The sequence below is a fragment of the Ursus maritimus genome, unplaced genomic scaffold (assembly GCF_017311325.1).
Source record: "Ursus maritimus isolate PB19 unplaced genomic scaffold, ASM1731132v1 scaffold_6, whole genome shotgun sequence".
NCBI classification, from domain to species: Eukaryota; Metazoa; Chordata; class Mammalia; order Carnivora; family Ursidae; genus Ursus; species Ursus maritimus.
In genome coordinates this window covers 83,917,578-83,943,101 of record NW_024426774.1, presented here as the reverse complement: position 1 = coordinate 83,943,101, position 25,524 = coordinate 83,917,578, and the positions used below count along the sequence as shown (strand labels likewise).

At 42.4% G+C, this 25,524-nt stretch overlaps 1 protein-coding gene across 1 annotated transcript; it reads right to left on the bottom strand.

Annotated features, from left to right (window-relative positions):
* Nucleotides 1–368: 368 nt before the first annotated feature.
* LOC103670620 (sulfotransferase 1C2) lies at nt 369–19,953 on the bottom strand. Its single transcript, XM_008699075.2, has 7 exons — nt 19,803–19,953; nt 19,232–19,357; nt 12,500–12,597; nt 4,052–4,178; nt 3,510–3,604; nt 3,198–3,378; nt 369–641 (listed from the first exon to the last, which is right to left on the bottom strand). Exons 1-7 carry the CDS (start codon nt 19,951–19,953, stop codon nt 529–531), a joined length of 891 nt encoding a protein of 296 aa, XP_008697297.1. The 3' UTR covers nt 369–528.
* Nucleotides 19,954–25,524: the final 5,571 nt, after the last annotated feature.

Sequence of the window (25,524 nt, the reverse complement as noted above, 5' to 3'; positions counted from 1 at the left end):
ACCACGACCAGGGATAGCATTTGGAGCATGTTCTCTCAGGGCTGACTGCACCAGGACTGGCCTCAAGGTGCACCTTCCATGGTAATCTGGTGGAACCCCAGAACCTAGCACAGCTGGAGTTTTCTTTGAATGGCTGGGACAGATGTTAGAGATTTCATATTATCAATATAGATATAACCTAATATTTGCATATTTATACCCAAGGTATTTTATATTACAGACTAAAAAAGTAGGATGCAGTTTCTAGAATAATGGAAACCTAAAAAATCCTTAAAGTATTCAAGTCTTATATTTTACTTTGTTTATTAAGTCACTTTATTTCTTACTTTGGAAAGAGTGGTTGAGAAAATAAGCATTGAACACGATCCTTCTGGAAAATAAAGCTGCTGCATACTGTTAATAATCACAGAGACAGTAGTACCATAACTGTATACTTTTACAAAATGCTTTCAGAGATTCTTTGGCTTGGGCTGAAGGGCTGAAGATGGCTTCCTCATTCTTGTCATCCACTTCCTATGTACGTCTTGCTCAGAGTTCTGTGAAGAAATTTATTGATGTTCCTTCCATCTTTTGCCTATAGATTTCATCAAATCTCTCGTTCTGAGCCACGGTGAAGTGGTTTTTCCAATCCCCCACAGTTCCTAGAAGAGGAAAAACAAGATGGGGTTGTCACTCTGATTGAAAGTTTCTGTGGCCCGACAACATGTCTACCTCACTCCACCTCCCCTTCAATGCATACCCATCCACTGCAGCTCTCTGTTCTGAGAAGGGCCCTGGGGTGCTCTGGGGAAGGGGTGGGATCCTAGCTTGGGCAGATAATTCATACAAGGGCACTGGTGCCTTGGCCCCACCTGTGGTATATTCACATAATGGACTACTGCACAGAAATGAAAAGGAATGAACTACTGACACAGCCCCTTGGAGGAATCTCAAAACATTACATTGAGTGACAGACACCGGACGCAAGAAGGTATTTACTGTATGATTTCATTTATGTGAAGTCCAAGAACAGGCAAAATCAAACTGTATTGACAGAATTTAGAAGGGTGGTTGTATTCGAGGGGAGAGAGAGACAGGAAAGGGCCATGAAAAGGAAACTTTGAGACATGAGAATGTTTCATATCTTGATTGGGGTGCTTGTTATATGGGTGTATACGTTTTTCAATACAATCAACTGTATACTTACTTTAAAGCTGTGCATTTTTTTGTATGTAAGTCACATCTCAACAACAAAAACTTCTGGGAAAAATGTGAATGAGATACTACTGTGTATGTATGAGCTTTTTCACCAAGCAGTAACTATTAAAATAATGTTAAAAAGGGGGAAATACTCTGTCCTCCCTCTGCCTCTTCTGGAAAGTCATGCAACAGAAATAAAAGCATTGGGGCATACGGACATACATACAAAGATGTTTACTATAGCATTATTGATAAAGACTGAAAAAAAATTACTGTAGTGCCCTTCACTAGGAGAATAGTTGAATGAGTTATGATATATCTATTCATACTCTGGTACAACATGAGACCACTAAAAACAGTGAGCTACATGGACCTACATGCCTTGCCCTAGAGGGACGTCTGACATTCTGGTAAATGAAGGTGTATATTATGACCACATTTAGCCTTCATCATGGTATATATCCTTGTTTGCACATGTATGAGCCTGAGGGAATGAGGGTGTATAGAAAGATAGGTATGCATGGATCTAAAGAAGGGCTTCTTGCTAAATCATCACCATTGAGAAAAGGAATGGCATTGTTTGGTTTGCTTCACTAGCATGGGATGCTGTTGTAGGTTCTAAAATGCAACAAAATACTTCTCCCTCTTTGCTCTCCCTCTCTCTCTCTCAAATACATAAATAAAATCTTTAAAAAGGGGGGGGCTTCTGGGTGGCTCAGTAGGTTAAGTGTCTGCCTTTGGCTCAGGTCATGATCTCAGGGTCCTGGAATTGAGCCCTGTATTAACCTTTCTGCTCGGTGGGGAGTCTGCTTCTCTCCCTGTGTTCTCCCTTTGTCTCTGTCTCTCAAATAAATAAATAAAATCTTAAAAAAAATAAAATAAAATGCAACAAAATAAACCAATATATTAAAAAAAGAAGACAAGTTGCAAAGCAGTAACACACCAGGGGAACCATGTGTGTTAAAAAAACAGGGAAGTCCCTGTTTTTGTTTGTTTGTTTGTTTTTAGAGAGGAAGAGAGAAGGGGGGAAGGGCTGAGGGAGAGAGAGAGAGAGAATCTCAAGCAGGCTCCATGCCCAGCATGGAACCTGGCGTGGGGCTTGATCTCACAACCCTGAGATCAGGACCTGAACCAAAATCAAGAGTTGGACACTTAACTGACTGAGCCACCCAGATGCCCCAGAAGTCTGTGTTTTTAAACAGAGAGGGAGGGGACTTCCATATTGTTGGTGGTCACTTCTGGGGAACAGGGTTTTGGTGAAGAAAACTTTTAAAAACATAATTCCATATAGATCTAATTTTTTTTACAATGATGTATTACTTTTTAAATTAAAAAACTTTAAAGCTTTTTTTTTCCACTCAAAAAAATATTAGCTGCAGCACTTAGAATTCCTCTTTTGGGAACTGGAACTAAGAAGTACTAAGAGAACGAGGCAGTGTTCAACAGTAGCTATAGTTAGAAGTCATGATATAGAGTAGGTCTGAGCCGTGATCAAGACCAAGCTATGAGCAGAAGCTGAGTGAGCAAAGCTATGAAGTAGGAAAAAGGTATAATGGGCAGAGAGACAGGAAGCTGATCAGTGGAGCAAGGTGCTCGTAGCAGATATGTGGAAGGCAGATAAATGGTGGAGACTTCGAGCAAAGAACTGTACCCTCCTGCTGCTGAGGTCTTGACCTTGAGATCCAGGGATCCCAATGGTGGCTCCTGCTCTTAACTATCTGTGAGAATACATTACCCTTAACACCTGCACATGACCCCTCCCAAAAAGGCCCTCATATTGGGGGGATAGCCAGAAGGATCCTCTGTTTCTTGCAACAAGGTATCCCAGAGAGCTCTCTTCTGTAGCAAGATCAAATTCCTATCTTATTAGCAGCAGATTATTTTTAATAGGCTAAATGTTCTGTCTTGAAACTAATAAAACCTAACATCTTCTTGCTAAGAAGCATACAGTATATTACAAAACAAACGGAGTGTTTGATTTACGTTTATATTTATATAGTATTTGAAGCCACACAAACCTTTTCTCATGAAGGGGGAAATGGACTGGTCCAGGATAGATTTAGGAACTGTAGAACGATTTGTCATGGGATTTTCTTTCATTTTCTCAAATGATGTCTCCTGGACAATTTTATCTAGCACTGTTTCATCCAAGTTCTTTCCCATGAACTGCATCACTTTCTGAATTTCACGCTTTGGGTCCTGTGGTGACAGTGACATTGCATTGGAATGGAAGAAGGTATCAGGACACCCTTAAATACTTCAGGATATTCCTCCCAGAAGTGCAGCCCTGAAATAGCTTGGAGTGATTCTTCCAAAGGGCTTTTACTCACCCGTTTTATGTCCTCATAGAAGAGGAAGAGAACCTGGTATCTGTCTTTTATGTCCCACCATCCCTTCACATGGTCATACCAGGAACCCCAAGCCACTGCAACAGACACAGGAAACAGAACAGTCTACAAAAGGATCACCCAAAGCCTCAAATATGCCCTGAGTCCTGATGTGCTGAGTTGGAGGGTGAGGTGGTATGGTCCAGCTTTGGGGTAATTTATTCCAACATGCTACCTAAAGTGGCTTCATATTTATTGTGTATAATCATATATGCCCTGGTATTGGGATAGGGATACCCTTTGGAATGCGGGTGACTCTAGCACAAGTGACCCAGCACAAAAGCTTTCAAATTGGGTGAGAGATGTTTGCTGGGACTGTGGGTATTCACTCTGAGCTCAGTCAGCCTGCTCCTCCCAGTCCCAGTCTGAGGTAGGATATGCCTAAGGAGGAACACAACCTTCTAAGGAATCAAAATGTTATGCTTGATTCCTAGACTGAACTTACATGGAGTGGGCATGCAAAGATATGAAGGATTATTCTTTACCTTTTCCACTGATGAAGGTTTCGAAATACTCTTCCCAGGTACCAGGATCAGGAAGAATTTGATTCATCCTTTGGAAATGGTAGTAGGAAACCATGCAGTCTTTGGCATTTCGAGCTACATAAAGGAACTGTGGGGTAAGGAGAGGTGGGTAAAAGATGGTATGAAAAGTGAATTTTCACAGAATTCACTCAAGTGAATTCCAGGCCAAGAGCAGCTTTGCACACCTGGCTCAACTCTCCTGTGCTGGCAGTTCGACTTGGCTGGTGACCTGTCCTCCTCCTCTGGCTGTCCTTGCTTCTGTGCCGATTCCTGTGACCCTCATCTTCCTCTGGCTGTCCCTGCTTCTCTGCTGATTCGCCTTTTTATCCCAAACTCAGTCCTAATATGTAGCCTGACTTCTGATTGTCCCTTTAGTTGTCTCTAGCAACTATGGCATCTGAAAGCATTCCACAGGCATGCTGATGATCCTCCTAATGGCTTCATCTCTGTTTCCTGAAAAGCAGGATGGATTCATGGTCTTATTTTTTCCCCTATTCTCATCAACTGTATTATTTTCATCTCAAATGACTTCAACTCTTGCTCTACAAAGCATCCTGTTTAGGTTTCATTTTGACAGCATCTTGTATCCTTCTACCCTCCCAGCCTTGAGCTTTATCCAAATTTGACCTTTATTTTTATCTATCATCTATCTATCTATCATCTATCTATCTATCTATCTATCTATCTATCTATCTATCTATCTATCATCTATCTATCATCTATCTATTTATTTATTTATTTTCATAATAATATTTTTATTATATTATGTTATTCACCATACAGTACAACCCTGGGTTTTGATGAAGAGTTCGATGATCCATTACTTGCATATAACACCCAGTGCACCATGCAATACGTGCCCTCCTTACTACCCATCACCAGTCTATCCCATTCCCCCACCTTCCTCGACATCGGTTTGTTTCTGCGAGTCCATGTAGTCCTCATGCTTCATTACTCCTGATTACCCCCCCTTTCTTTATCCCTTTCTTCCCCTACCAATCTTCCTAGTTCTTATGTTCCATAGATGAGAGAAACCATATGATAATTGTCTTTCTCTGCTTGACTTATTTCACTTAGCATTATCTCCTCCAGTGCTGTCCATGTTGCAGCAAATGTTGAGAACTCGTTCTTTCTGATAGCTGAGTAATATTCCATTGTATATATGGACCACAACTCTTAATCCATCATCTGCTGAAGGGCATGCTCCTTCACAGCATACGTGGACTGCTGCTATGAACATTGGGGTATATGGCCCTTCTCTTCACTACGTCTGTATCTTTGGGGTAAATACCCAGTAGTGCAATGGCTGGATCATAGATAACTCAATTTTCTTTTTAAGGGACCTCCACACTGTTTTCCAGAGTGGCTGTACCAACTTGCATTCCCACCAACAATGTAGGAGGGATCCCCTTTCTCCACATCCTCTCCAACAACTGTTGTTTCTTGCCTTGTCATTTTTTGCCATTCTAACTGGCATTAGGTGGTATCTCAGTGTGGTTTTGATTTGAATTTCCCTGATGGCTGATGATTTTGAACATTTTTTCATGTGTCTGTTAGCCATTTGTATGTCTTCATTGGAAAAGTGTCTGTTCATATCTTCTGCCCATTTTATGATTTGTTTATTTGTTTCTTTTTATTGAGTTTGAGAAGTTCTTTGTAGATCTTGGATACCAGTCTTTTATATGCAGTGTCATTTGCAAATATATTCTCCCATTCCGTGGGCTGCCTCTTAGTTTTTTTGACTGTTTCCTTGGCTGTGCAGAAGCTTTTTATCTTGGTGAAGTCCCACAAGTTCATTTTAACTTTTGTTTCTCTTGCCTTTGGAGATGTGTCATGAAAAAGGTTGCTGTGGCCGATGTCGTAGAGGTTGCTGCCTATGCTGTCCTCTAGGATTTTGATGGATTCCTGTCTCACATCGAGGTCTTTCATCCATTTGGAGTTTATCTTTGTGTATGGTGTGAGAGAGTGGTCAAGTTTCATTTTTTTGCATGTAGCTGTCCAATTTTCCCAGCACCATTTATTGAAGATACTCTTTTTTTCCACTGTATGTTTTTTCCTGCTTTATCAAAGATTTGTTGCCCAAAGAGCCGAGGGTCCATTTCTGGGTTCTCTATTCTGTTCCATTGTCTATGTGTCTGTTTTTGTGCTAGTACCATGCTGTCTTTGTGATCACAGCATTGTAATACAGCTTGAAATCTGATGATGCCCCCAGCTTTGTGTTTCCTTTTCAACAATTCCTTGGTGATTTTGGGCCTTTTCTGGTTCCACACAAATTTAAGGACTATTTGTTCCAGTTCTTTGAAAAATGTCATTGGTATTTTGATCGGGATAGCATTGAAAGTGTAGATTGCTCTGGGTAGCATAGACATTTTAACTATGTTAATTCTTCTGATCCATGAGCATGGAATCTTTTACCATCTTTTGTGTCTTCTTCAATGTCTTTCAAGTGTGATTTGTAGTTTCTAGAATATATAGATCCTTTACGTCTCCGGTTAAGTTAATTCCAAGATAATGTATGATTTTGGGTACTATTGTAAATGGAATGGATTCCCTAATTTCTCTTTCTTCAGTCTCATTGTTCATGTATAGAAATGCAACTGATTTCTGAGCATTGATTTTGTATTCCGCCACATTACTGAATTGCTCTATAACTTCTAGTAGTTTGGGGGTGGATTCTTTTGGGTTTTCCATATAGAGTATTATGTCATCTGCGAAGAGAGACAGTTTGACTTCTTCTTTGCCAATTTGGATACCTTTTATCCCTTTTTGTTGTCTGATTGCTGTTGCAAGGACTTCTAGTACTATGTTGAATAATAGTGGTGAGACTGGGCATCCTTCTAGCTTCTAGCTTTTCCCCATTGAGAATGATATTTACCGTAGGCTTTTCATAGATGGTTTTTATGAGATTGAGGAATGTACCCTCTATCCCTACACTCTGAAGGGTTTTAATCAGGAAAAGGATGCTGTATTTTGTCAAATGCTTTTTCTGCATCTATTGAGAGGATCATATGATCTTTGGTGTTTTTTTTGTTGTCATTGTTGATATGATCTATCACACTGATAGATTTGCGAATGTTGAACTACCCTTGCATCCCAGGAATGAATGCCACTTGGTCATGATGGATAATCCTTTTAATGTACTGTTGGATTCTATTAGCAAGGATCTTGTTGAGAATTTTGGTGTCCATATTCATTAGGGAAATCAGTCTGTAATTCTCCTTTTTGAGGGGGTCTTTGCCTGGTTTGGGGATCAAGGTAATATTGGCCTCAGAATGAGTTTGGTAGCTTTCCTTCTGTTTCTATTTTTTGAAATAGCTTTAGTAGAATAGGTATTATTTCTTCTTTGAATGTTTGGTAGAATTCCCTGGGAAATCCATCAGGCTCTGGCGTTTTGTTTTTTGGAAGGTTTTTAATCACTGTTTCAATATCTTGATAATTAATTGGTCTGTTTAAAAAATCAATTTCTTCCTGTTTCAGTCTTGGTAGTTTGTAGGTTTCCAGGAAGGCCTTCATCTCTTCCAGATTGCTTAATTTATTGGCATAAAGATGTTGATAAAAGTTTCTAATGATCCTTCATATTTCATTGTTGTTGGTTGTGACCTCTCCTTTTTCATTTATAATTTTATTAATTTGGGTCCTTTCTCTATTCTTTTGGATAAGTCTTGCCAATGGTTTGTCTATTTTATTAATTCTTTCAAAGAACCAGCTTCTAGTTCTGTTGATCTGCTCTACTGTGCTCCTGGTTTCTAATTCATTGATCTCTGCTCTAATCTTGATCAACTGCTTTCTCGTGCGTGGATTAGGCCTGTTCTTCTGTTGCTGTTCCAGCTTCTTGAGGTGAGAATATAAAAACTGCATTTTAGATTTTTCTATTCTTTTGAATGTGGCTTGGATGGCTATGTATTTCCCCCTTAGGACTGCCTTTGCAGTGTCCCATAGGTTTTGGACTGTTCTGTTTTCATTCTCATTGGTCTCCATAAATTGTTTAAATTGATTTTTGATTTCCTGGTTTATCAAATCATTCTTGAGCAGGATGGTTCTTAGTCTCCAAGTGTTTGAGTTTCTTCCAAATTTTTCCTTGTGGTTGAGTTCCAATTTCAAAGCATTGTGGTCTGAGAATATGCAGGGAATAATTTCAGTCTTTTGGTGTCGGTTGAGACCTGGTTTGTGACCCAGAGCATGGCCTATTCTTGCCAAATTTGACCTTTAATCTCATTGTGATAGCTAAGTACTCGACGCACATTCTGACATCAATCCTGAGCTGGCCTCATTGACTAGCTACCTCAGATCCATGACTAGTCATTTCATAGTGATGCTGGTTTTTTACCCTAAAATGTTTCTCAGTTGGGAATGATTTTGCATGCTAGGGGATATTTGGCAGTGCCTGGAGGTATTTATGCTTGTCACAACTGGGGGTGATAGTACTACCAGCGTCTAATGAGTAGAGGCCAGGGATGCCGCTCAACATTCTACAATACTCAGGGCAGCCCCTTGCCCCATCCCCCCAAAAAGAATTATCTGGCCCAAAATGTCAGTAATGCCATTTTCTGTATTCTGATGCTTTGAATCGGAAGCATTGTTAACCTTGCTGGGGCTTTGCCGACCCTGGATGGACTGCCCCTACCAGTTTTAGCTGGTTACTACAGATAGTAACAACTATCAAGCTCACTTTTTACATGTAAGCCAACCAGTCCTGAGCCTACGTCTTCCTGATTGGGCTTTCACACTCTGGGCCACTATCCACTTGCTCTAATCACCCCAGAGGCCGACCCTATGCCCTGGAGCCTGCAGAAATCATCCAAACTACCCAATCTTAAACCTGTTACCTGTCTCACCCATTCTCGCCCTTGGAAGCTACAATAAAGTCTCTTATCTACATTTTACCCTCCCTTCCTCTGTCTCCTAAATGCCCTGGTGCTTCCCAGTTGTGAGGAGTTCATCACTGCTTGATACTCATTTTATTACTCTTCCTCTCATGCTTGTCACCTCCAGGCACAAGGCTCTCCTTTCTCTCCTCAAAACTCCATCCCACTTCCCCCTGCAAGTTCATTAATTCTCTCACCTGCTGTGTCTATTCTGCACTTTACCTGTTGTTGAATTTGTGTGTGAGTGGATCAGTATTTTTTATTAGTTTTTTTATTCAGAAGTTGAAAGGGCTAGAAAGAAAGGAACTAAGAAACTGATATGAAATAGCCACAGGTGATCAATAACACATTTTGTGAAAGATTCATGAAAATAGATGGCAACAAAAGCTATTTTTGCAGCAACCTCACATCCCACAAACACTGAAATGAAATTTGATTGTCAGGGCTTGGTTTCTACTTCCAGTTTTGTGGTGGTGGTTTCAGGTGCGAGTAACACGATCTTACTCTGTAAGATCGATGCTTTTTTTTTATTTTAATAATATTTTTTATTACATTTTGTTAGTCACCATACAGTACATCCCTAGTTTTTGATGTAAAGTTCCATGATTCATTAGTTGCGTGTAACACCCAGTGCACCATGCAGTACGTGCCCTCCTTACTACCCATCACCAGCCTATCCCATTCCCCCACCCACCTCCCCTCCGAAGCCCTCAGTTTGTTTCTCAGAGTCCATAGTCTCTCACGCTTCACTTTCCCCTCTGATTACCCCCCCTTTCTTTATCCTTTTCTTCTCCTACCGATCTTCCTAGGTCTTATGTTCCATAGATGAGAGAAACCATATGATAATTGTCTTTCTCTGCTTGACTTATTTCACTTAGCATTATCTCCTCCAGTGCCATCCGTGTTGTAGCAAATGTTGAGAACTCGTTCTTTCTGATAGCTGAGTAATATTCCATTGTATATATGGACCACATCTTCTTAATCCAGTCATCTGTTGAAGGGCATCTTGGCTCCTTCCACGATTTAGCTATTGTGGACAATGCTGCTATGAACATTGGGGTGCATATGGCCCTTCTCTTCACTATGTCTGTATCTTTGGGGTAAACACCCAGTAGTGCAATGGCTGGATCATAGGGTAGCTCAATTTTTAACTTTTTAAGGGACCTCCACACTGTTTTCCAGAGTGGCTGTACCAACTTGCATTCCCACCAACAATGTAGGAGGGATCCCCTTTCTCCACATCCTCTCCAACAATTGTTTCCTGCCTTGTCAATTTTTGCCATTCTAACTGGCGTAAGGTGGTATCTCAGTGTGTTTTTGATTTGAATTTCACTGATGGCTAATGATTTTGAACATTTTTTCATGTGTCTGTTAGCCATTTGTATGTCTTCATTGGAAAAGTGTCTGTTCATATCTTCTGTCCATTTTATGATTTGTTTATTTGCTTCTTTTTATTGAGTTTGAGAAGTTCTTTGTAGATCTTGGATACCAGTCTTTTATCTGTAGTGTCATTTGCACATATCTTCTCCCATTCCGTGGGCTGTCTTTTAGTTTTTTTGACTGTTTCCTTGGCTGTGCAGAAGCTTTTTATAAGATTGGTGCTTTGCATCCCAAAGCAGGGACCGTGGTGATGAAGCTGAAGGCCACAAACCCGGGAACAGCAGGAGAGGGAGAAATCTTCACTTGTGAGGGTCAGTCCTGCAGGTGCAGATTTGGAGATGGGGTCCTAATGCACAGGAGGAGCAGAAGCCCTGCCCCAGGCAGCAGAATAAGAAGCAAGCAGGTAGATGAGATGGGACATGGCACCTCCTCCCTCACGCATGGCGGGCTTTCTGTCCCCATGGCCACCCTGCTGCCACCCACGAAACTTTCTCAGCCTCCCCGGTGTCCTGGCCCCTCTGAGGTCCTGTGTGCACTGTGCCCTCCCCAGTCCCTGGGGGAGAGCCAGCCAAGGGCTGGCAAACCAGAGACCTATTGTTGAGTTTTATAGCAAATGCTTATATATTGTTTCAGTTACAGAAATCCTATTTATTTAATTTAATAAGAAATTCCATTTTAAATATAGTGTCCTAAAAAGAATAAAAATAAAAATAGTGTCTCATTCCTTTCCCTTATTTTTGATTCAATCTTTCATTTACTTACACAACTTCAACGTTCTTATATTTCTATATCTGATCATTTTAATATCTGAAATCCTTTTTGTAATTTATACAATTTGTACAAATTGTAATGTGAGGTGGTGAATTCAAGCAGGAAACATTGCTGCCCAAGCTGAAGCTCTGTCCTCCCTGTGTTTGTTTCTGCAGGTCATCCTGGAGATGCTGGCAATGGCAACGACCTTATGCTAGTTTCTCAGCTTGAGGCTTCTTGGACAATGCAAGAATTACAATGTTGAAACTCCTCCCTTGAGAGATGAGGCCTATGGCCACACATTGTCAGGGCAGCTGAGAGCCCAGGTCAAGACAAAGAGGTTTCCTCACGTCTGCCTTGGTGCCCTCCACCCTTCCATCGAGGATGAAGTCCTTCAGCTGTCACGTTTGGTTCCTCACTTTTCTGGTTCTTTCTGCTCTGGGCTTTGCCCCCGTGCAGTCACTGAAACTCATGCTGCTGGATTCTCCATCAAATAGCTCATCGAAGAACCTACAGCACAGCTCCAGTCTCAGTGACCTCTTCTCTAGTTTCGGCTCCCCCTTTATTGTGGAACTTAGGGATTTACTTTACTCTCTCTGGATCTCAGTTACACATTTACAAAGGAAACTTTTTATGTGTTATGTTTTATTGGTAGGTGTTTCATAGAGAAGGTTTCAGGGAACTTAGTCAGCTATAATCTGGAAATGGTGGGTTCTTGTTTCCTTATACAACCTTACTGAAAGGATCATATAATTGCTATTGTTCCCTAGAAATACACCCTTCTTAGCCCTTTGTTCCTTTCATTTCCACCTTTGAGAAAACTTTCTTACCAATGCTGGCTGACACCTCAGTTTCTTCCTTACTTGCCTCCATTCACTCTACAGCCACTCACTTGTTATTCATTCAGCAAACACATTTTGAACATCCTGTATGTGCCAGGAACTGATTAGACCCTGGAGTGCAGAATAAATAAAGTCCCAGAATAAATAAAGCTAAGAGCCCAGAGTTTACCAGAGGCTGAGGTGGGGTGTTCCCCTGAAGAAATATTGCTCCGATTTACCCTTTTAAATGATCTTCAGGGTTTTTTTCTTTCCCCTGAGTTTTTCTTCTCTGCTCTATTATAAGTCTTAATTGCCCCAACCCGTGGGTCACTGTGGACACTCACTATCTCTAGTTCTCTCCAAAAATAGAGTCTGGCTTTTGCTTCCATGTCTTGCTTGAAATCGTTCAGGTAAATATCCTGCTGAGTATAGATAGAACTTTACATTTTCTCTTATTGCTGATCAACAGTCAACACTTCAGAGATGGTGGAGGCGTAAATATGATGACACTGTTCTGAGTTAGGGACTGGGGGATTTGCTCCCAGGAGAACTAGTCTCCCGCCTGTCCCCAGGGAAGCTGTAGGCTGTCTTACCTTGCAGTTGTTTTTCCAGAAAGAAAGAGGCAACAGCTGAGTTGGAAGGTGAGTCCTTAGTATCCGTGGAGAGGGCATTACTTTGGCTTTTTCCACCCCTTTAAAGTAAACCAAGAAGAAACGTCTGCATAGTACAAGTACTGGATGGGGGAACTTATATTCCAGGCTCTGTCCAGAATGTCCCATCACCTCCCATCTTTCTCCTTATCTCTCGACTTCCCTTTGGGATTTCATAATGAGATTATGGAGATTACCAACACTTCTGTAGACTCCTACAGCTTGAGAGCTGGAAGGGAGCTATATTAATCTGTCACTTTCAGGATGAGGAGATGGAAGCTGAGAATGGACAAGCTAGGTCTTGTGGCAGAGCAGGGCGGGGGGGTTGAGGGGTGGTGCAGAACACAGGCCTTTCTCACCTCCCAGCCAGTGCCTATTCCTGCATGTCTGACCATGTACCTGGCCTATGTGCTTGTCGCTTATTTCATCTCTAAAAATATATGTACTTGATGGCATGTGAATCATGATTCCCATTCTGTACTCTAAAACACTGACTGGGCACCTACTCTGTGCAACCATTGTGTTAGACTGAGGTTAGGGGATATGAGATAATAGAAAATTTATATTTGTCTTTGCCCCTGCTTCTTGGCACAGAGCTCCTGAAACCCCTGTTGATAAGGGTGATTAGGAATGTCCCGTTCTTTTTTTTTTTTTTAAGATTTATTTATTTATTTGAGAGAATGAGTGAGAGAGAGAGAGAGAGAGAGAGCTGGGGGAGGGGGAGAGGGCAAGGAAGAAGAATTCCAAGCAGACTCCCCATTCAGTGGGGAACCTGATGTGGGTTTCGATCTTATGACCCCGAGATCATGACCTGAGCTGAAATCAAGAGTTGGATGCTCAACTGACTGAACCACCCAGGTTCACCTAATGAGGTGACTCCAGTTGGGCTCCTGGATGGGGGCTGGTCACCAGCAAGACCTGTCATGATTAGAAGCTTAGAATTTTCAGCCCTTCCCCCCATTCTCCAGAGAGGGAAGAAGGGCTGAAAATCGAGTAAATGATGGATCATGGCTGTGTGATGAAACCTCCATTATATCCCCAAAGTCCGGGGTTTGGAGAGCTTCCCAGTTGGTGAACACATGGAGACTGGGGGAAGTCCTGGTGCAGAAGGCATGGAAGCTTCTCATCCTTTCCCTATACTTTGTCCTGGGACATCTCTCCCCTCTGCCTGAGGAGGGGGTTGTGGGAACACCTGATTAGTAGTCAAGTTGGACGGAAGTTGTGGGTAACCTGCGGTTGGCTCATGAAGTACGAGGAGAGCAGTTTCGTGGGACTGAGTCCTTAACCTGTGGGATATAATTCTATCTGCAGGTAGGTAGTGTCATAATTGAGTTGAATTGTAGGACACCTGGCTGGTGTCAGAGAAAATCTGTTGTTGGTATGAAGGACACCCCCTCCCCAGCCCACATATAAAATTGGAATTGGGGCCTGAACCTAATACAGGGGAAGAGGCAACAAAGTTAAAGAAGACATGCTCCTTCTCTTTAAGAAGCTTCCATTCTAGTGGAATCATAGGCTTATGCAAAGTGAGCAGAGTTAGTGCAGAGAAATGAATCAGCATCAACAAGTCAGGCTCTGCAGCAGCCTTCCACAGTGGCTGTCCACATCTCTTCTCCCTTGAGTACTGAGCTGAGCTGAGCCTGCAGTCAGTGCTTGGTTTTCCAAAGATGGGTGTGGGGTAGAAAGGAAGGTGCGGAGGAGATGCCTGCCTTTCTTAGCCCCTAACAGACAACCTGGGAATGCTGTTTGACTTTTAAAAAGCTGGATCCCAGGGAAGGTCACTCTCAGTGCAAACTGCCCTCTGGCTGATGTAAATTGTACATGTGGTCTGTCTGAGCATTATGGCTTTGGTTATTCTCCCAGGCCTGGGGAGGAGGAAGAATCTCTGTAGGTCCCAGTAAAGAGGAGGAAGGCAGGGCCCTTCACCCTGGGAGGGAGTAGGTCTAGAACTGGTCTTGTTCCCTACACCTTAAAACGTAAATGCTCCCTGGTGTCTTCAAATAGCTGCTGCTCTAGAGCAGCTCAGACCATGTGCCTCTTCTGTTTGGTGGTTTTTCTCCTTCTTCTCAAGGTGGTTTTTCACACTTGCTGCCCAAGCTGTATGTTTGAGGGGAGGGATTCGAGGTGGAGTTGAAAGGATGTGCTTCATTCTGGTCATCTTTGATTTTGCTTACTTTGTATGTTGGGAATCCCTAATAGTTTTTAAAAATTGTGGTAAAATACATATAAAGTAAAATTTGCCATCTTAATCTTTTTAAAGAGTACGGTTCAGTAGTGCTAAGTGCATTCACGTTGTTGTGCGACAAATCTCCAGTACTCTCCATGTTGCAAAACTGAAACTCTGTACCTGTTAAATACTAACTCCCCGTTCCACCCTCCCCCAGCCACTGGCAGTCACCTTTCTTTCTGATTCTATGAATTTGACTACTCTGGATACCTCATATAAGGGGAATCATGCAGTGTTTGTCTTTTTTTTTGTGACTGGCTTATTCCACTTAGCATAATATCCTTAAGGTTCATCCATGTTGTAGCAGGTGTCAGAATTTCCTCCCTTTCTAAGGCTGAAAAATTTTTCACTGCATGTATGTATCACATTTTATTTGTCCATTCACCTGTCCACGGACACTTGGGTTCTTCCTTCCTTGGCTGTTGTGAATAATGCTGCTATGAACATGAGTGTGCAGGTTATCTTTTCCAGTCTCTGTTTTTAATTCTTTTGAGCATATACCCAGAGGTGGGGAATTGTTGGATCATAGCGCCCCAATAATTTTTTTTAAATAAAAAGATCCTGGTACTGAAAAGAAAAATTAGAAAACCACTGGTCTGTACTTAAAGTTCATATTTCTTAGCAAGACCTGTAAAACTGTCCTCTCTCTAGTGGCTTCCACCATGTCTCCTGCTCACATATTACCCTTCAGAGCTATTTACATTTGTCCTGCTGCTACAGGCCTCTCATCCTTCTTGTCTACATCTCTGGGCAACTGGTTGGTTCCACTCCCTCTTTAAGAGTCTCTCCAGACACTTCCACTGCTAGCAATATGGTGTCCTGGACACTATGAAGACCTCTCCTGTAATAAAACCCCTGCAAAATCTGACTAAAATACCACAAACATCCTTTAAATGCATAACCATCCTTTAAATGCAACAAACTAAGGAGGCTTTCCAGGGGCCCAAGTACAGAGGGAGCTGCAAGATAGAGAGGGGAGAAGGAAGAAGAGAAAGGGAAGGTTGTGATGACCTGAGCATGTTTGCCCCTCAGTTCCGGGGCCCAATGACCCCTGTGTGGAGAGGAGGCTGGTAGGCTTGGGCTTTCCTCCTCCTACATGCAAACCTCCTGGCAGGCTTGACCCAGCTCTGGCTTCAAACTTTGCTGCCAAAGAACCCCTACAGCAGAGAGAGATTCTGCGGGTTTAGGACTTTACATAGAGCATTCCATCATTGTTTTCTTTCACATGTTCAGGTAAATTATACGTTTTCTTCTCTCGCTCTCTAACTCTCTCTCTCTCTTTCTGTCTCAAATCAATGCTCCAGAAGAGCTGGTTGGGGTGGTCTCATTCCCTTGACACTCTGCCATGAGTGCTCAGCCTCAGGGTCAAGAAGTGCAGGAAAGAGGGTGCACGAAAACACCTGAGGTCACAAAGTCTATTCCTGAGCCTGCCCTGTGGAGGAAGGGAGCCAATGGAGTCATTTTCGGCCCTCATCCACACAAGGAACTTGCAGTCTGGCAGGAAAGACACAGCATCAGCAGTAGCAGCTTGTAACTGCAGCTGTCACCTTCTCCAGGCATTGGTCGTCAGGCACATTCTTTACCCTGACAGTGGTATCCTATGCTAACCTCCACCCAACATACCCACTGCTTGTCATCACATGGTCTGCATTTGCCTTCTCCATTGGACCATGAATTATTGAGGGCAAGTGGACATGTGGAGTCTTATAAATGCAGCCCAGGGCATGTAGTATAAATGCTTGTTGAGCTGAGGGGGTTATTCCTAGATCTCGCCTGTACACAGCTCTCTCTCTCTCTCTTTCTCTTGCACACACACACACACACGCACACACACACACACACACTTTCAAATTTTTCCCAGCCCTGCTCTCATTAGGTCACATATGCAATACCTTTGATGTCAAACATCTCTGTAGCTGGGAGTTGGTGCAGGGGGTGTGGAAGGAGGCCTGGGAGGGAGACTGGCCATGTGGGACACAAGCTTGCACTACATCTAGCAGTGTCTGCCCACTCCTGAACCCTCTGAGGGTGGTTGGTATACTTGACCAATACCCATCAGTCTATTTCAGCAACCACCTTGCCCTCCTAATGGTAGCCCTTACCTCCAGTGGCAGGGACCATCTACCCTGAAATAAAACCACTGCCCAGCTGAGTCTCTACCTGGCCTCTGTCTGTTTGTGGCTGGAAAGACTATAAAGCCTGTAACTGTCACCTTTTTGGACATGGGGCACCTTGGTTTTTAAAGAACCATCTTGGTTTGTATATGATGTGCCACGCTGGGCTATTGGTTATCATCCTTTCTTGAATTCTGCAGCTGCTGGTATTGCCTTAAGAGAAGCTCTATACTGTTTCTTGTGCTAACTTAGTGATTCCACGCTGTGCTCCCCACTGCCAAGAATGCTTCATTAGAAGTCATGCTTAGGCTTTTTGTTCTCTCTTTAATCTCCCAAATTGTCAGAGGTAAGACAATGGTGGCAGGGGTGGGATGTAGAAGTGAGATCAAAAGCTGGGCTTGGATGACCCAGGGGACACATGCCCTTGTGGGGCAAAGGATTCAGCCTAAGAGGAGGTTAGTAATACCTAACACTTAAATAGGATCTTCTCTGTGCCAGGCACTGCTCTAAACTTTCTACACATATTAACTCATTTAATCCTCACAATGACTTTTCGAGGTAGGCACTAATTCTACTAACATCTTGCATCTGAGGAAACTGTAACACAGAGAGGGTAAGTAACTTGTTAAAGGTCACTGAGTGAGTGGTGGCATCAGGACTCAAACCCTAGTTGTCCTTAACCATTATGCCATCCTGCTGTTAAAGGGAGCAGAAGACCAGACACCAACAAGAATGGAAGGTCCTGACTACACACAGAGTGGGATCANNGTTCAGCAGTCAGAGAGTGCCCCGTGTGGGGGGTCAGAGCCCCACAGGTAGTTCAGAGAAGGGGCCAGACCAGGCACTGGATTGCTAAGCTAGTGGTCAAACAGACAGACAGGAACTGAGAACCAGAGGAGTCTGAGCAGCTGGGTAAGTATAACCATAAGGACAAGCAAATGCCTCAAGGCTGTTCTAACCTGGATGCACCCTTGTGCAGGTTACAGGTCTTATGGGTGTCAGATCAGGAACTTCTCTAACTTAAGGTATTGGTAGATTTATCAGACCTCTATCCACAATTGCTCCAGGTTAGATGTCAACCCTAGAGTTGTATTGCCTATAATTTTGTAACTCTAGCTAGGTATGTTTTCAATTTTTTATTCTGCTGACCTATGCAATGCTGAAACATAGAGAAGTAGGCCTTCCTCCTATCTTTGTTCTGCAAAATGTTTCCAGCAGCTGCCAGTTACCTGGAATGGCTTCTTTTGCCTTCTGGTTGTTTTTTTGTCATTTTTTTGGTGCAAAGAAAAACATTTCTAGGTTGAGTATTACCCTAAAAACTTTCCCTACAGAACAGAAATAGTTGGCTGCAAATGCATTATGTTTGCTAATTATCTGGCACTTCCTTGGCTGCATTGAGCATTTATTTGTATGGGTGGAGTAAGGAGAAGAAAGAGTGAATTGTTCCATAAATAGCTCTCCAACCTCTCTCTATGTGTTCTACAGCAGCAATGGTCAGAGGGAGCATTTAAGAAGAAAAGAAGGCAGATTCCTTTTTACTTGGTGACTCACTTTTGGCAAATAACCTTAGGTAACATGTAGAAAGAATCAAAGAGGAAGAAAGGAGGAGGAAACAGATGGTGATAGAAATGAGAGTGAGAACGAGAGCAGGAGAGAGAGAGAGGAGAAAAAAGAGACAAAACAGAGGAGAGAAAAAGACAGAGATAGGAGAGAGAAGAAGAGAAAAGAAGAAGGAGAGCCACGAGGATGCCCTTCAGTAGGTGAATAGATAAAAACACTGTGGTACATCTAAGCATTGAAAAGTACATCTAAGCTCTCAAGCCATGAAAAGACATGGAGGAAACTGAAATGCACATTACTAAGTGAGAGAAGCCAGTCGGAAAAGGCCATGTACTATATGATTCCAACTATACGACATTCTGGAAAAGGCAAAACTGTGGAGACGGTAGACAGATCAATGTCAGGGGTCAGGGAGTAGGGAGGGTGAACAGGTGGCACACAGGATTTTTAGGGCAGTGAAACTACTCTGTATCATAGTACAGTGCTGGATCCAGGTCATTGTACATTGGTCCAAACCCATAGAATATACAACATCCAGAGCAAATACTAATGTGAACTATGGGCTCTGGGTGATTATGACATGTCTGTGTAGGCTCATCAATTGTAACAAATGCACCATCTGGAGGAGGGGTCAATATTGATAATGGAAGAGGCTGTGCATGTGTGGAAAATCTCTGTGCCTCTACTTTGTTGTAAACCTAACACTGCTCTAAAAAATACAGTTTTGAAAGAAGAGAGAGAAAGGAGCCAGGACAGGAGGAGGGGAGCTCTCACCAGAGGGCTGGGGTGGCCGAGCCCATTCAATGAAAGGATGGCGGTGTTGAATGATGGCTCTCTGACATTTCTCCACATCTCCATTCTGCTCAATCATGTCCACAATCTCCTGAATCCATGTGGTCCCTGGGGCCCAAGTGGAAAGGGTGAGAAGAACAAACTTAGACAATCAGCCTTAAGTGTCCTGGGGAGTAAAGGGGACATGGAGACTGATAATATTTGGTTCAACCTCCCCTCAGGTCAAGATCCTGTCAGCCAGAACAGATGAACGTCCATGCAGAAAAAACCCACAAGGTCTCTATGGAGGGAAGAAGCAGCAGAGGCAAGAGCAGTCACCCAAGAGCAGTCCATGACAGAGCACAGCAGGCCAGGTCCTCTAACACCGTTATGCTTGACCCCAGATAAACCCAGGAACACAAAGCATCCCGGGATTGTCTTGTCGTGGAACAGTGAGAAGCAGCTTTCCTTGAATGAGTGCAAACACCATGTGAAGGAGGATTCTAACTGATGTGAGCAACCCTTGCTGACTCCACAAGCCCAAGTTTGGTTGTCCGCCTGACCCCACAGTCACCTGATTTAGGGTAGGTACAGATGAGGAGATCATCCGGCTTGGCCTCAAAGTTCTGGATCTGGCTCCAGTTGTCCACAGTGCTAGCCTGCAGGGGGATCCCTGAGACCTCTCTCAGTTGTGGCTGTCCCTCCAACGATGTAACTAGGGCCATACTGTCTTGCAATGGGAGGGGGAGTCCCTGCAGGCAGAGGATAGAGGGGACTTTTAAAACAATTGCGGTAAAATACACATAACATAAAATTTACCATTTTAGCCATTTTTAAGTACACTGTTCAGTGGCATTAAGTACATTCTCATTGTTGTGCAGCCATCACCAACATCCATGTCCAAAGATTTTTCATCTTCCCAAAATGAAACTATGCCCTTAAACATTAACTCCCCAGTGTCCCCTTCCCCCCATCCCCTTCTACTGTCTGTTTTTTCGTCCTTTTGTGATTGGCTTATTTCACTCAGCATAATGTCTCCAGAGTTCAGCCATGTTGTAGCATGGGTCAGAATTTCCTTCCTTTTTGAGGCTGAATAATGTTCCATTGTGTGTATATTCCACATTTTGTTTGTCCATTCATCCATACATGGACACTTGGGTTGCTTCTAACTTTTGGCTTTTGTAAGTAATGCTGCTATGAACATGGGTATGCCAATATCTCTTCGAGATCCTGCTTTCAATTCTTTGGAATTGGAATTGCTGGATCACATGGTAATTTTAGGTTTAAGTTTTTGAGAAATTGCCATGCTGTTTTCCACAGTAGCTACACCATTTAACATTCCCACCAGAAAGGCACAGGTGTTCCAATTTCTTCACTTCCTTGCCAACACTTGTTATTTTCTGTTTATTACTTTATTTATTAAGTATATGTTTTTAAAAATTTTTACTTTCTAAATAGCCATCCTAATAGGTATGAGACGATATTCTACTGTGGTTTTGATTTTCATTACCCTAATGATTAGTGATGCCAAGCATCTTTTCATGTGCCTATTTGTAATTCATGTATCTCTTTTGGAGAAATGTCCATTTAAACCTTCTGCCCATTTTTAGAATCAGGTTTTTTGCTTTAAATGCACAAAATGAGGAAGCCAGGAGAAGTGGGCCATATTACTCCAGAATAGTTGGCTATTGAGATCTCCATGTGCTGGGCTTAGTGCCCAAACTCATTTTAAATGTTGCGTAAAATGAATGCCAGGACTTTAGAGCTGAAAGGATCCCTATAGGAGTTGTAATAGTATATGCTTATTGGAAATTGAATAAAAGAATCTGGCCCAGCCTATCCAGTGGGTGAGAGGGGGTTAGTGCCATGTAGTGAGGTTTGTTTTCAAGGGGGGCTTCTACTTTCAGAGTAAATCAAGTCCCTTAGGATGGAGACTATGTTTTCAGAAAATGAAAGATGAAGTATTTCTGAAAAAAATTTCGAGTGTAAGAAGCAGCTGTGTTAACAATATGTCAAAGAAGGTAGAGTTTGGACGACACCGAAATTACTGTGTGATCAACTTTAAGAGAGAGGAGGGAAGAGAACTAACATTTCTTACAGGCCTTCTATGTTGGATCTCTTAAAAGCTTTTCTTTTCTCTTTTAATTCATATTACAATTTTACTAGGAAGGGATAATTAACACGCATAAATGTGAGGGAGATAGGAGTCACATGATCAATAACTTGTCTAGGGTTGTAGCCAGTTCTTTCTGCAAATTCCACGTTCTTTTTTTAATAATTTTTTATTATATTAGTCACCATACAGTACATCCCTAGTTTTTGATGTAAAGTTCGATGATTCATTACTTGCTTATAACACCCAGTGCACCATGCAATATGTGCCCTCCTTACTACCCATCACCAGCCTATCCCATTCCCCCACCCCCCTCCCCTCTGAAGCCCTCAGTTTGTTTCCCGGAGTCCATAGTCTCTCATGGTTCATTCCCCCTTCTGTTTACCCCTCCTTCATTCTTCCACATTCTTTTTTTTAAAAAATTACCCCTCTCATTTTTTTATTGTGAGTGTATATATGTACCAGAAAATTTGGAATAAACCCAAATGTATGAAGAAATATTCATTGCCTAGGAATTATTATTTTGATGTATTTCTACCTTTTTCAAGTATATGTTGATATATATATATATATATTAAGGGGAACACACAAATATAATCTATAATATAAACATACCCTAAAAAATGGGGCTGGGAGAGCTTCCATGTTGATTAACATGTGGAGGTGCTGGGAGGGTGGTGTTGCTGGAGAGAGCATGGAAGCTCTGCACCCCTTCCTACGTGCCTTGCCCTATGCATCTCTTCCATTTGTCTGTTCCTGAGTTACATCCTTTTATAACAGTCCAGTAATCTAGTAAGTAAAGTGTTTTCCTAAGTTCTGTGAACCTCTCTAGCAAATTAATCAAATTCAAGGAAGGGGTCATGAGAACCTTCAATGAAACACCTGCTACAACCTGAACTTGTGTTTGGCATCTGAAGTCAGGGTTGGGGGGCAGTCTTGTGGTACCAAGCCCTTAACCTGTGGGACCTGATGCTATCTCCAGGTAAAGAGTGCCTGAATTGAGTTAAATTGTAGAACTGCCAGTATCCAGAGAATCTGAGGATTGCTTGGTGTGTGGAACCCCCCCCCCCTGCCCCATATCTGGTGACAGAAGTATAAAGTATGTACAAAGTATGCTATTTAAGTAACATAAAAGAGAACACAGGAATAGTTTTTCCTTTACAGGCACAAAGGCACAAAAATTGCCACTTGAGGAACCAGCTGGAAGCTTTGTCATCCCTCCAGGTCAGATCATATAATGTATGGCCTCCTTGGTGAGCTGTCCTCCATGGACAGAAAGAGTGGTCCCTTCTCACAGGATCTTGTAGCATTTTGTATGTAGATTTTATAGTTCTTACTCCACTGCCTACAATTACATGTTTTTATGTCCAGCCCTCCCGGAGCTCAGGGACCTGGTCCAATCCCCTTTGTAGGCTCAGCATGTAGAGGAAGGTCTGGGTGGGAAGGAGAGATGGTACTATAGGAGAGGGATTTTGGAGATTTTTGCTTCTGGGTCCTGAATTTCTAGGCTTTACACTGTTATTTTGGTGTCTGTTGGTTACAAATACCTTTTATTTTTCACGTTCCTTAAAATATTCTCTGACTTTAGTTAATCACTTCTATCTATATAGCAGTACATGCATTACCACAGTAAAAATAAAAAAAAATAATAAATCGGTAAGTTAAAGATTTCTTTTAAGCCATATTCTTACCTTCAAGTTCTAGCTGAAAATCAGCAGCCCAGAGGCCTGATCAAGGGTCAGTGGGCACATAAAGTGCATTCCAAGGAAGCAGGACAGCATTCCCTGGGTATGGTGGTTGCAGAGGCTCAAATTACTGCAAGAGTTGGTACTAAACAGGAACCAGCCCTTTGACCTTGCCTGAGATGGAAGAAATGTAAACAAGGTCAAATGTGGCTTTGACCTCTCTGCAAATCTCTGCTCCCTTGAGTTTATGCAAACTTGAGGGCTGTTTGGACAAACATATTGTTCCTTCCTCTGAGTTTACTGCTCAGCATCTGTTGCATGCCTGTTGGTCACTGAGCTTGGCAGCAGAACCCGGATTTCACACTGCTGCAGCTCCTCTGTCTGGCAGAGAATCTAAAACACCTGGACCTGTGGGAAAACGGGAACTTGGCTTCAGGAGCAGATGCATTTAGCTCTGAATAGACTCTTGCTCCTTTAGTGTTCTTCCTTTGCTTGGCTTCTTAGCCTGGCTCACTTTCTGCATGTGGGTGACAGTTCCTGTCTCCATCTAATGTTTTAAGATTGAAAACAACGATGTTAATGAAAACACCTTGCCTAGTACACAGTAAGTGCTTTAAAATGCTGGTTCTTCTTGCCTTTCTGCCTAAACTGTATTCAGCCAAACCTAAATGCATAGAGGACAGAACCAAAGTCTAGAGCCTAGCTAAGTGTGTATTTATTCATACTTTGCCTTGTCCTACAGAGGGCGTACTTTCATGGAGGCAGATTATATTCCCTAATGTCTTTGGCTCTCTGGAAATTGAATCCATCCCTGTGTTAAATAATCTCTGAACAGCTACAGTTCTGCCAACTCCCAACCTTATGACACAGTGCTTTTCTTTCTGGAATTTAAGTATCACCAGGCACCCTAGCCACCCCTCTTGCCAATGTCTTGACAGGACATTGAACCTGAACCTCATGATGCTTCTTCACTGACACATCTTCCTCCTGTTTTCCAGGTTTTTTTTTCTTTCTATAATCTCAACCCATTTTTCTTCATTCTACTCTCTTCTCTTTGACAACCTCAGTTACTCCAGTGCTGTTAAATCTTGGAACCTTGGCTGACTCCTAAGTTCTCAGCACTAACTCAATATCTTCCTCTGTGAATTCCCTCATTTCCAACCACTGGCTAAGGTTCTCCCAATATGAGAGCTGCCCTGCACTGCACACTTCGCCCACCCCATGCTCTCTGCTGGTCATAGCAGCACCATCATCCACACCTTGGACTAAGGATGGGGAAGCCCCCCTCCTTAACAATGTCAGTTATTAATTTAACATACAGTTACAGAATGCAATTGAATAAACCTGTGATTCTTTCAATCAAAAGGTTTGTAGTTAGAAACTTCAAGTGCATGTCTGCTTCCTCCACAGGCACAGCAGATGAAGCGTAACATTGCATACCTTTCTAACAGATCTGTTCACCTCTAGCCTCTTTGTTCACCTCTGGTCTCCCATGCACTTAGCATATAAATTAAGTTTTATGCGTTCAAATCAAGTTATCCCCTGGTTGTTTATGGCCCGAAGTCTGAATGCTTTTAACTACCTGATATCAAGATTTATTATAAGAGCACATTAATTAAGGCAGTGTGGTATTTGCACAAGAACAAATAGTCCGATGAGACAGAACAGAGAGTCCACAAACAGACCCTCATAAAGACAGCCATCAGGTTTATGAAGAAGGTGTCACTGCAATGGAGAAGAGGAAAATACGACCTTTCCAATAAATAGTGCTAGAAATTGGATATCCAGCTGGAGGAAGCTGAATTCTCACCTCATCATGTATCACACATGAAAAATCAATTGTAGGTGGATTGTAGACCTCAATATGAGAAGGAAAACAATAAAGCTTTTAGAAGGAAACATGAGAGGACATTTCTATGACCTTTGGAAAAGTCAAGCTTTATTAAATAGACTAAAACAAACATCCACCATAAAGGAAAACAATCACAAAATTGGATTAAAAACACATTAAGAGAGTAAAAAGTCAATCTACAAAGTAGGAGAAGGTATTTGTCAAAAGACTCATTCCCAGCTTATACACAGAACTCCCTCAAATCCATGAGAAAAAGACTAACAACCCAAGAGAAAAATGGGCAAAAGATTTGAACAGATACTTCACAAAAATGACATGGCCAAGAAATACATGAAAATATATTAACATCCGTGATTACTGGACAAATAGATTGAATCAATAAATTAACAAATTAGGGGGAGGAGTTAAGATGGCGGAGGAGTAGGAGACACCGTTTTCAGCCGGTCCTCCGAGTCGAGCAGGATAGGTACCAGACCAGCCTAAACAACCATGGAACCAGCCTGAGACGCAGGAAGACGCATCTGGATCTCTACAAATGAACATCTCCAGCGCTGAGTATTGAGGTACGAAGTGGGGAGCCATGAAACTGTGATATCGGAAGATAAACGGAAGGGGGAGGGAGCCGCCGCGTTCGGGCGCCGCGCCG

Bases quoted from the DNA above. Each gene is read 5' to 3' on its own strand.
- LOC103670620 (XM_008699075.2), bottom strand. From the start codon at position 19,953: ATGGCCCTAGTTACATCGTTGGAGGGACAGCCACAACTGAGAGAGGTC. The intron at 19,358-19,802 runs GTGACTGTGGGG...CTTGGGCCCCAG, and splicing joins CTGTACCTACCCTAAATCAG to GGACCACATGGATTCAGGAG. The intron at 12,598-19,231 runs GTGAGAGCTCCC...TTTACTTTAAAG, and splicing joins TCGGCCACCCCAGCCCTCTG to GGGTGGAAAAAGCCAAAGTA.